The sequence below is a fragment of the Triticum aestivum genome, chromosome 2D, assembly GCF_018294505.1.
Source record: "Triticum aestivum cultivar Chinese Spring chromosome 2D, IWGSC CS RefSeq v2.1, whole genome shotgun sequence".
Classification (NCBI taxonomy): Eukaryota; Viridiplantae; Streptophyta; class Magnoliopsida; order Poales; family Poaceae; genus Triticum; species Triticum aestivum.
Window position 1 is genome coordinate 601192849 of NC_057799.1, and position 12810 is coordinate 601205658.

The 12810-nt window shown below is 41.8% G+C and overlaps 1 protein-coding gene across 1 annotated transcript; it reads right to left on the bottom strand.

Moving 5' to 3' along the window:
• Window positions 1-129: 129 nt before the first annotated feature.
• LOC123056022 (cysteine-rich receptor-like protein kinase 10) lies at window positions 130-7827 on the bottom strand. The gene is made up of 8 exons (XM_044479793.1): window positions 7383-7827; window positions 6641-6911; window positions 4789-4910; window positions 4376-4464; window positions 3721-4130; window positions 3009-3567; window positions 349-570; window positions 130-255 (listed from the first exon to the last, which is right to left on the bottom strand). The coding sequence occupies exons 1-8, from the start codon at window positions 7825-7827 to the stop codon at window positions 130-132; spliced, it is 2244 nt and encodes a 747-aa protein (XP_044335728.1).
• Between the last annotated feature and the right edge of the window lie 4983 nt (window positions 7828-12810).

Consider the following 12810-nt stretch of genomic DNA (forward strand, 5'->3'; position numbering starts at 1 on the left):
GATGAGCACGTCTGCGCCATCCATCATAAGACTGGTGCGGCTCCTGTCTGGTAAGCCTCCTTGCTTCTTCATGCTATCAACACTAGGGGATGCCACATCGACCCTCGGTCTTGGCTTTTATGAACTGGACTACAATGCAGCATTCTCTTCTGAGTCCAAACAATCCATATTGCTGAACATCTCTTGAACCTCTTCAAATGCTTCAACTGGTAGGTTCTCCTTGGTTACCTCCATGGCCATTTCTGAAAAGATAACCTTTTGGCCACAAATGGCAAACATCGCTTAGTTTTTGCGCAATTTTACGAGAGAAAATTAAGTTGATTGTGATGATGATTTGGATTACATTACCTCAGCTTTGAAGTTCTCCGGGAATCTATCTTTAGCGTCCCATATCATATCGATTTCATCACGGTCTAGCGTCAGAATATCAGATCTGATAAATGATGTATTGAACATTACTCGGAACATCGTCTCTTCTCGTTCTTTATCAGCATCAATGCTGGTGCATTCAAGGACAACATCGCCTTGGATATGGCAGTGCACGACAATCTTAATCATGTTGTCCTCGGCCTGAGAACAGAATGTTAATAACGAGTGCCAACAGACAACAGGCTTGCTACTTCTTGAAATATTAACATTTTAAACTTGCCTGCTTGTAAACCCTAACATATTTCTTTGCTGTAGAGAAAAGGACCTTGGGATTTTGTGCCACCGAGATGGGTCAAAAGTGTGTAACGGTTGGATTTTGTGTGGAGGCTATATATACCCCTCCACCCCTTCTTCATCATTGAGGAGAGCCATCAGAATGTGCCTACAGTTCCACCATTCATTTTCCGAGCGAGAACCACCTACTCAGGTGTTGAGATAAAGAGTTTCCATTCCCACCATTTGAATCTTGATTTCTAGCCTTCCCCAAGTTGCTTTCGAATCAAATCCCTCTTCCACCATAGCCAAATCTGTGAGAGAGAGTTGAGTGTTGGGGAGAGTATCATTTGAAGCACAAGAGCAAGGAGTTCATCATCAACACACCGTGTATTACCTTTTGAAGAGTGGTGTCTCCTAGATTGGTTAGGTGTCGCTTGGGAGCCTCTGACATGATGTGGAGTTGAACCAAGAAGTTTGTAAGCGTAAGGAGATCGCCTAATTCGTGAAGATCTACCGGAGTGAGGCAAGTCCTTCGTGGACAATGGTCATGGTGGGATAGATAAGGTTGCTTCTTTGTGGACCCTTCGTGGGTGGAGCCCTCCGTGGACTCGCACAGCCGTTACCCTTCGTGGGTTGAAGTCTTCATCAGCGTGGATGTACCATAGCACCACTATCAGAACCACTCCAAAAATCTTCGTGTCTCCATTGCGTTTGCCTTCTCCAAATCCTTCCCTTTACCTTCATATGCTATGTTTTACATTCCGTTGCTATAGTCTTAGAATTGCATTGTAGGTTGATTGCTTGACTCGTCATAATTGCTAAAGTCTGCCCACAACTAAAATTGAGAAAATGATATATTTTTATTTGGTCAAGTAGTCCAATCACCCCCCCCCCCCCCGCTAGACATACTTTCAAAATAAGAGAGAAAAGGCATAGTAATTATATCATAACGTGAAATAACAATCCATAATGCAATAAATATCAGTAGGAAAACATGATGAAAAATGAACGTATCAGCCATCATCCTTGGCACGCTCCATCATGACCGCTAACATACCAGTCACTATAATGAATAGCATGAGCGATATTGGGTCACCTTGTCGCAATCCATTCTTCCTTTTGAAATATTGGACAACGTAGTCATTGACTTTAATGGCCACACTACCTCCAGATAGGAAACTATGGATCATAGCGCACCATTCTGCAGAAAATCCTTTCATTCTGAGAGTTTGTCAAGAAAAGACCGCTTGAATTTGTCATAAGATTTTCTAAAGCTGATTTTAAGTACCACCCCATTCAATTTTTTTGGATGTAATTCATGGACTGTTTCATGAAGGATAACAGCTCCATCTAGGATGTTTTTGTCTTGCAAATAAGCAGTCTCTGAAGGATGAACCACATGGTCAGCAACCAAATTTAGCCGAATCATCGTAACTTTTGTGAAGATTTTAAAACTAACCTTAAGGAGGCAGCTTGGTCTATATTGTTGCATCCTTTCAGCCTCATTAACCTTAGGTAATAAAGTAATCTCACCGAATTTTCAGCGAAACAATTCCGACTGGCCAGCATGTATGTAACCAAACAAAAGCATGAGATCCGGTTTGATGACTTCCCAGAAGTTTTGGTAGAACTCAGCAAACCATCCTGATCCAGGGGTTTGTTGTGCTCCATTAGGAAAACCAGATTTCTAACTTCGTCCTTAGAATATGGAGTTGTTAGAAGGCTATTTTCCTCATCAGAGACCTAGGGAATGTCATCTGTTCAGGACTCATCCATCGAGAAGTATCCTTCCTCTGGGTGCCAATCAGATTTTTATAATAATTGGTGATAAAAAATTGAAGTTGCTCATGCTCCTTAATCGTACCCTCCTCATATTGTAGGGAATGAATAAGTTTCTTTCATTGTCTATCATTGATGACACCATGGAAGTATCTAGTATTTTAGTTACCTTTCAGGATAAATTTAGAGGTAGAATGTTGGTACCATTCAAGTTCCTGCTCACACAGCATGCGAGCTATTTATACATTTGATTGACTCTTGATCTCGATAAAAAGATTTTAGATAGATAAATTGATGAGATGAAAAAATGCTACCAAGCTTGGTTAAATTAGGATGTCAATGAAAATGACAACAAGATTTATTGAATCATGAGATGACCGACAGTTACATAATTGCTATCAAGTACACAAACACACACGGACACATCGTCACACGGATGGATGTAGCATATGGCGAGCGAATAGCGAATATTGCTTCAATGATGAAGTTCGTCGTTCCACATACTATGCAGGGCTTGACTGTTATTGTGCTGCCCTAGGAACATCTTCCACTACCTCTGTCAAGACTCACACCTCATCACACACTGCGTTTGGATGGCGGTTATTGGAAGCTAATTTGCCGGTCAGGCTTAATAACCGGCCCAACACAATTTGGATTGTTGGACGGTCACCACGTCTTGTTTCGACACAACAGAGCCCAATCGATAGTGCTGCTTTGATTTCCTCATCAAACTCGCCCCTTAGTTGTTGGTCAGCTGCATCAAGAATTGCATTTCTCTTCTCACATTCTCGGACCTTCTCGATGAGGCTGTTTTTCCCAGCGCCGTCAATTAGGACTGGCTCCTCGCCACATACAACCTCAAGCAACAGCACACCGAAGCTGTACACATCAGATTCCTTAGTTATCTTCCCGGTGTTCCGGTATGCTGGGTCCATGTAGACTTGTGTTCCAATGATGTTGTTCGTCGAGCGTGAGGTTATTGCGTGGGTGAGTTGCGTCACCAGCCCGAAGTCACACAGTTTAGCATTGGAGTCCCTATCCAGCATCACATTGCCTGGCTTGATGTCCCTATGCAGGACACATTTAGCGCATTTAGCATGGAGGTATTCAAGACCCCAGGTTATTCCAAGCAGTATGTTATACCTGAAACACAAACATTGAGTTCTCTGTCAGACAAGTAATTTGAAGGTCATAGTCTCCTGGTTTCTTTCCATGATGGAAAATAATAATAAGAAAAGGTTATATTGAAAAACATTTACTTTGGAGTTATGTAACATATATTCGTGTGTTAACTACCTTTGCCGCCAATCTAGATCAAGGCTTGAACCCCGAGCCCTTACACCGGTTAGTTCTGCGTCCACACGAGCACCACGGCCATAAAGCCGAGCCTGAAGGTTGCGATCCTCCACTAGTTCGTAAACAAGTAAGAGATTGTCCTCTTCGTCGCACGAACCCACAAGACGTATAATGTTGGAATGGTTCAGCGGGCTCATAATCTCAACCTCGTTCTTAAAGGCAGCCCTAGCTTCATCTGACACAACAAGTGCCGTTTTTATAGCCACGTCCACCTCTTTGTCTTGCACCATCACTGCACCTTTATAGACAACACCAAAGGCACCCTGTCCAAGCCTTCGCGTGTCTGTGAAGTCACGGGTTGCGTCCACCAATTGTTGGTAAGTGAATTTGTGAGCATTTGGGTGTGCAAGCTTTTGCGTGTCCGTCTGTGTCTGTATTGTGTTTTGCAAACGAAAAAACTTTCGTTCATTCCCTATAAAAACAAAAAGAGCAACATAAGTCCTTCTTGTTGGAAATGGATGAGAGACAACATACTCTATTCCCTCCTATTCGTATTAATTGTTCCTAATTTAGTACAATCAACGACAATTAATATAGATCAAAGGGGGTAAAAAATATTAACAATAGTTCAGCGAGGAGGGTCACACGAACCTGCCGTGCCCTTCCGTCGATACCAAATCAAACATGCACAAGCCAACAAAATTAGGCCAACTACAGGACCCACCACGCCAGCTGTCAGAGAACCTGCACAAGCGCACAAGATAGAGTTATGAGGGCCTTATCACAAAACAGCAATCAATGAGGACCTAGCACAAGCACAAGACAGAGTTATGATTTCCTAGAGTTTTTCAATTTGGATCTCAAATATTGTAGTCTGACAGATTCTTGTTGTTAGTACAACATACTTTTTGTTCAGAATTTTGTGATATTCATTTTTTTTGAATGAAAGCGATCTTTCCCCGATTTCACAAATTAGGTTTTATTAACTTTGTTGCACAGGTTATTAGCATGCATGCATCTGTGTGTGTCGCGTAGGGCCAACTACAGAACCCACCACGGCATATATACCTTTCCCCGCGGCGCTGCTCGACTGAGTAGCTGATGTGGTCGCTTGATCTAGAGATTGCGGCGTAGGGGCACCATCGAACGGCACAACCACGAAGCTGGTGTTGCCGTACCAAATATGTTTCCTTGAACATGTAGGGGCTAGGGGCTCCACGTGGATATGAAGCGATGTGACAGTCCAATTCTCTCTCTTTTTTTTGCTTCTTTCCTAACGTTATACGTGGGGGCTGTGCCAAATATGTCTTGCAAATCTCCTTGGCCCAGCATGTTATATATTTTACACAGATTGAACGGTCACATAATCTTAATTTAAGAGAACCAACAGATCAAGGGCCAGTATTTTCTGATTAAAATAGAATTTTTCTAGCCTATTTCTCTTGCTCCAGGTTGTCCATATATTAGTTTTATTATAGTATATATAAATAGATAGATCGAGTCATTTTGGACCTAGTCTCAGGCCAAATATAAACGGATTTGCTAAACAATACTTTGTGTCCGCACTTTGTTTAATAATATGGTTGCATGCATCATTCTGATGCAGAGGCCGGGGGCTATCCTCCTTTTCAAAAAAAAAAAAACTTTGTCGATCCAAAAATATAAGGTCTATATATTTTTTAAAGTCACACATTTCTAGGACCGACAAAATTTATAGGAAAAAACATCAACATCTTGAATACTAGATAAATTAGTAGCTCGCATGTCAACCAATTTGCATTTATTGATTGGAAAAGAATTAAAACACACATTAATTGGTAGAGAGAGAATAACAAAATAAAAAAGAAAGAAATATACATGCATGTACGCATAATGTGACTCGCCGGTTTGTAGACCTTGTACGCATAGATGAATACACATACACATTAAAATTGTACCTTCATGAGGTATCTATGACTTATTATTTGTATTAATAAATTGTGCACTGACTCCAAATAGTAGAGACATACCCATGATATATATATACCTACTATGAATTATGTACATACGCGGACACGTATATATATCCAATGATTTATTCTAGGTCTTGCTAATAAAGAAATTATATGCATAGTGGATATGTATATACCTACTAACTAAATTATGTACGTACGCGGGTATGCATATACCTACTAATGAAATTATATACATACACAGGTATGCATATACGTACTAATTAAATTATATACATACGCGGGTATGCGTATACCTACTAATGAAATTATATACATACGCAGGTATGCATATACCTACTGATTAAATTATACATACACGGGCATGCATATACCTACTAACAAAATTACATGTATGGGTATATGTATAACCAATTATGTCGTGAGTATATGTATACCCAATTATGTTGTGGGTGTATGTATACCTAACTGAAATTAAGTAACATACACGTGTATGTACATACAAAGTGATTTAGCCTATGAATAAATAAGTGATATATAAGGAGGTAATAAATATTGATTTTTAATCAATATGGTATTTAAACTCCTTCCTTTTCTATGATTTGACATGCATGCATGGAATGATTAAAGAATTAACACCTGCCAAATTAAGACATTTTCAATAGTTTCCAAATCAATCGCTAAACACGATCCAACGACAGTTAGGCAAGGTGCCTGGGCACCTAGGTGTGCCAAACTGCCGTCATATATATATAGACTTATTTTAGAGTGTAGATTCACTCATTTTGTTCCGTATGTATTCACTTCTTGAAATCTCTAGAAAGACAAATATTTAAGAACAGAAGGGAGTAGAACCTTGGTCTTTGCCGCCGCTGGACTGAGCAGTATCTGATCTGGCCGCTTGATCTACCAATTGCGGCGTAGGAGCACCACCGGACGTCACAACCATGAAGCTGGTGTTGCTGTACCTAGCAGCACAGCTATAGCTCCTGCGCTTGCCATCTACGGAAACCCAGTCCTTGGACCAACTGTCGAACAACACGTGCAGGCACGTCTTGCACAGTTCCGGCGGCAGGTCCCACGTGCACTGCACCAACGTGTATGGATACGTCGACGACGCCGCGAATCTCTGAGGCGAGGCCACTGCGGCCTTTATCACCACGTTTAAGTTTCTCTCCAAGTCGTCAGTGTACTGCTTTGGCTGCGTGGATGTTGGACCATGCGACGTGTAGATAACACCTGCACAGACGGAAGTACATAGTTTTTACGGAATTCGTCCATATTCTATTACACATAATTGATCTCATATCAAAGAGCTACTCTCTCGGTTCCAAAATAATTGATGTTTTAGGTTTGTGCTAAGTCAAACATGCATCTTTAGATTTGATCAATTTTGTAGATATAAATATATCAACATCTGCAACGCCAAATTACCTTTATTAGATTCATCGTAAAATATATTTTCATACTCTATATATTGATCTTATAGATATTAGCAATTTTCTCTATGAAGTTGGTCAAACAAATTTCAAACATTAATCTGGAACGGAGCGAGTAGCTACTTGTATTGGTATGGATCAACCGATGTAGAGGCTGGAAGTATAACCTCCATTTTTTTAAAGGTTTCTGCTTCACGGGTAGAATTCATCGAGAGTTTACACCAAATCTTATGACAAACAATACATGTATCATGGCAAAGAAAGCAATTACCTAATTCAGCCGTGCCAAAGAAGTTGGTGTCTGAGTAGCGGACGAGGCACGCGTCAAACCAGGCGAGCACAGTGGTGCTCCCAGGGCAGCGGTTCAGCAGACCATTAGCGCTGCTGCTAGCAGTGGCCGCGAGGCAGTCACCGCAGTCAGAGCGCGAGTGGTCAGCGGAGCACATCGCGAGGCCATACACAGTGCCCACACCCACGCCGACCGTGCCGTTGAAGAAGCCGCCATTCTTGGAAACGGTCTTCTCGGGAAGCGAAGCAAGGAACTGGTTCAGGTTGGCAGCGTAGGCACTGGCAGAGCTGTAGTTGCCAGACGTTGAACACTGCATGGCTTGAGGCATGTGTGAACTCACGGCTGCATCGGAGGTTGTGTATAATGGAGCCAGCAGGTGGAAGCAAAGTAACAAGAATGGAGGAAATGAGGGTCGTCGGAGTGCCATGGCTCTTTAAGCTAGCTTGTTGATTGGTTTGTTGTTGTGAAGGAAGAAGGCGAATGCATGGGTTTATATACACGAGACACTGCTCGAGGTAGACCCGTACGTTCTACACTGGTATAGACAGGCCAACTAACTCCGTGTTCATTAATTATTCTTTATGACTTCATTTGACTACTATATATACATACAAGTGGAGTCTTAACCATACTTTTTTTGAGTTGGAAGTCTAGCCATACTTAGTGTGCTTGTTATCTGTCTTTATTCTAAACGGTTTTCTAATACAACATCCTCATTAAGCCATATCACCCTACAAAACAGCCGTTCTTTTATATCAAGACTTAATCATACCCGTTAATTCTTGGCACTGGGGACCTACGAACAATCATGTCTTATTTTTTAGTGGAGGCCCGCTTTTGGGAGGTTTCCCATCCCATGTTTAAGAAAAAGGATTTGTGACGTCCATGTTGCAATTACACAAGAATAAATGATATACTAAAAAAAAGTCTCTCAGAGTAGAAGCCGACATTCGAATCATCAACGCACATGTGAAGGGAGTTCACATGTACCTAATTTGTTCCAAGTTACCGGGCGGCAGGTCCGGTTAGCAATCTCATACCTTGGTATTGATGTTGATATATGCAATAATTTGTTCCAAATGCCAACATCTTTTATTATATCGAGTATTTTATACCTTGGTTTACTTATACTAAGAGATAGGGTTTACTTATACTATGTTCCAAAAAACCCTATCTCATACCTTGGTATCGATTTGAGCGATTGGGTACTAGCTTGGGGTAGACTCTAAAAATGATGTTTTATCAGTATAAATAATTGATTTAAACACACATGGTGATTATCTATCAAGATTAACAGTAGGCCAATAGCTAGCTGATCGAACTAACAAGCCAAGGTATTAATTAGCTAGGATTAACAAACATATATATTACCTACATGCATGCACAAATAGAGCATTGGATTTAACATAAGAAAATGATGTATTTGCAACTGTAGCAACAAATACTACTGAGATAGGATGATTTGACTTCGAAAGACTTCTCTATTTTTCTGGCTAACTGTACGGACTAACTGTAGAATTTCTTGTATGGACTAACTGTAGAATTTATTTTACCAGAGGTCAAATAGTTAATTTGACTTCTCTAATTTTTTCAGACAAATGATGAATTTTATTGACTTGAAATCAAGCATCAGTTAGATCAAATCATTAATTTTACATGGCTCTATTGAATAGAAAAGACTTGAGCATAGCATAGCAAGTCTTGCTACCCCTTTTTTTAGTTCATACTACGCATGCAGATGCCCAGTTGTTATGCTTTGTTTTTTACCTTGGCAACTAACCCACAAGTTGGTCCTTTTTGTTTTTTTTCGAAAAGGGGGGTCGCCCCGGCCTCTGCATCAGAGTGATGCATACGGCCATCTTATTAACCAAATAAAAAGGTTCCAACAAGGTTCCAAAATCTCCGACTGAAAAGAACTAAAAAGAAAGCTCACACAGAGCCAAAAAGGCTAGAAACACAAACTAGCCAAGATAAGACGCCACAACCGGCTGGCTAAAGATAGATAAGAAAACTAATTGCCTATCCTATTACATGACCGCCATCCAAACTGGTTGAAGATATCTCGAGCTACCATCTCCCAGCGGATAGATCCAGTAACCAAATGCTCCCTGGCCTCCATCAGAGTGAGTAGCGACCATGAACGGATCACGGCCGTGGCTCGGAAAATAACCTGCAAAAAGCGAATACGTGATGTTCTGTTAAAAACCAAATCATTTCTGCAAGTCCAGATAGTCCACAACAAAGCGTAAACTCCAACACGAATATGTCTTGCTAAGTCAGGCTCAATCCCATTAAGCCATGTCCCAAATAATGTGGTGACAGAATTCGGTGGAGTAATATTAAAAGCAATGTGAACCGTCCGCCAAAGGGCTCTGGCAAACGGGCAATCAAGAAAGAGATGTTTCATCGTCTCATCCCGATCACAGAAACTACACCTCGTAGGTCCTGTCCAATTACGCTTTATCAAGTTATCGTTGGTTAAAATAACTTGTTTATGGACAAACCATATAAACACTTTTATTTTCGAAGGAACTTTGACAGCCCAAACATGCTTGGAGGTAGGAATGGAGCTCGAATTAATAACATCAATATACATTGATTTAACTGTGAATACTCCAGACCTAGTCAGTTTCCAGCGTAATTCATCGGGTTGTTGAGAAAGCTGTACGTCCATCAGTCTCCGAACTAGAAGGAGCCATTCTTCCCAACGATTGCCCACTAACGACCGTCTGAACTGAATATTAAGGGGGATAGATTGAAATACCGTTGCAACGAACACCTCACGTCGTTGAACAATGCGATATAAAGACGGATATTGAATGGCCAAGGGTGTCTCGCCGAGCCACGTATCCTTCCAGAAGCGTGTACTAGCGCCGTTGCCAATAACAACCTTTGTCCTATTAAACAAATATTGTTTGACTTTCATCAGTCCTTTCCAGAAAGGCGAGTCAGTCGGCCTGACTGTGACCTGGGACAAGGATTTTGTCTGTACGTACTTGTTGCGAAGGATTTGGGCCCACATGGCATCAGTCTCATATGAGAGCTTCCACAACCACTTGCTAAGAAGGCATCTGTTCTTAACTTCAAGATTTTCAATACCAAGACCCCCTTGGTCTTTCGGTCTACAGATGATATCCCATTTTGCAAGTCTATATTTTCTTTTTAGATCATCACCCTGCCAAAAGAAACGCGATCGATAAAAGTCCAGTCTTTTCCTAACACCAACTGGGACTTGAAAGAACGATAAGAGAAACATAGGCATACTCGTGAGCACCGAATTTATCAGAATTAATCGGCCTCCGTATGACATGAGCTTGCCCTTCCATCAACTCAGTTTCTTCTCAAACCGGTCTTCGATGCACTTCCATTCTCTGTTAGTCAGCTTTCGATGGTGGATTGGAATACCTAGGTAAGAGAAAGGTAAATCCCCCAAGTCGCACCCAAACAATTGCCTATAAGCCTCCTGTTCGTCTTTGGCTCTACCAAAGCAGAACAACTCGCTCTTATGAAAGTTAATCTTTAACCCGGTCAATTGTTCGAAAAGGCATAACACCAGCTTCATATTTCTCGCCTTGGCCAAGTCATGCTCCATAAAGATGATTGTATCATCAGCGTACTGAAGGATGGATACACCTCCATCAACAAGATGAGGTACTAAGCCACCTACTTGACCATTCTCCTTAGCCCTTCCTATCAAAATGGCTAACATATCAACCACAATGTTAAACAGGATAGGGGACATCGGATCTCCTTGTCTTAGGCCTTTATGTGTCTGGAAGTAATGACCAATATCGTCATTCACTTTAATTCCCACACTTCCTTTTTGCGTAAATGATTCAACCTGGCGGCGCCAGGCTTCATCAAAACCTTTCATGCGCAATGCCTGTTGGAGAAATGGCCATTTGACCTTATCGTACGCTTTCTCGAAATCCACCTTAAAAATTACTCCATCTATTTTTTTGGAATGGATTTCATGGAGCGTTTCATGAAGGACGACCACCCCTTCAAGGATGTTTCTGTCCAGCATGAAAGCAGTTTGGGATTGATGCACCACAGAATGCGCAATCTGTGTGAGCCTATTAGTCCCGACCTTGGTGAATATTTTAAAACTAACATTGAGAAGGCAGATCGGCCTGAACTGCTCAATTCTCACAGCATCCGTTTTCTTAGGAAGCAGTGTGATAGTTCCAAAATTCAAGTGAAATCATTGAAGCTGTCCAGAGAACAGATCATGAAACATAGGTAGCAAATCCCCCTTAATAATATGCCAGCACTTTTTGTAGAACTCGACCGGGAATCCATCCGGTCCGGGAGCCTTATTGTTTTTCAACTGTGCAATAGCATCAAACACCTCCTTCTCTGAGAACGGGGCAACCAAAATATCATTATCAGCAACCGAAAGTTGGGGCACATTCTCAGTCCTGGACTCATCAAGGGATACACAATTATCCTCTGGAGGTCCAAATAACTGCCTATAATACTCAGTTATATAGGTTTTTAGGTTATCCTGTCCTAAAATAGTGCCCTCATCTTGTTCAAGTTGGAAGATTCTCTTCTTTCTGTGCTTACCATTAGCAATCAGATGAAAGAATTGAGTATTCACGTCCCCTTGGACCACTTTGCGGACCTTAGCCCGCAAAGCCCACTTCAATTCTTCTTCGCGCAGAAGTTCTTTCAACCTCTTCTCTGCCTCAGTTTTAACCTAGAGCTCAGCAGGCAGCAAAATCGTGGATTCGGCCTTAATGTCAAGGTTCTGTATAAGAGAAAGGAGCTTGTCCTTTTCAATCTTATACACCCCACTAAGGTGCTTAGCCCAACCCCGTAAGAAGCTTCTCAAATTCCTAATCTTATTCTGCCAACGCTCGACCGCAGTCCTACCTCCTACACCCTTCGCCCATTCCCTAGCGATCAGGTCCAAGAACCCTTCGCGTTCGAACCAGGCCATCTCGAATGAAAAGGTGTTTTTGTTTCCCACGTGGTTCGGCTCCCCTGAGTCCACGAACAAGGGTGTGTGATCGGAAATGCCCCGCGGGAGAGCTTGAACCGTAACAAGAGGGAACTTCTGTTCCCACTCCACACTCGCGAGAACTCGATCAAGCTTTTCGTAAGTCGGGTTTGGCAAAGAATTAGCCCAGGTAAACTTTCTACCAGAAAGCTCTATCTCCCTCAGATCCAAGCTTTCAATAATAGTATTGAACATGAACGACCACCTGCCGTCAAAGTTATCATTATTCTTCTCCTCTCTCCTCCTAATGATATTGAAATCACCCCCAACTAAGATTGGAAGCTGCTCGGACCCACAGATCCGAGCAAGGTCCGCCAAAAACTCCGGTTTAAGCTCGGGTTGTGCGGCACCATAAACCGCCACCAAAGCCCAGTTGAAACCATCAACCTTAGACCTGACTCGAAA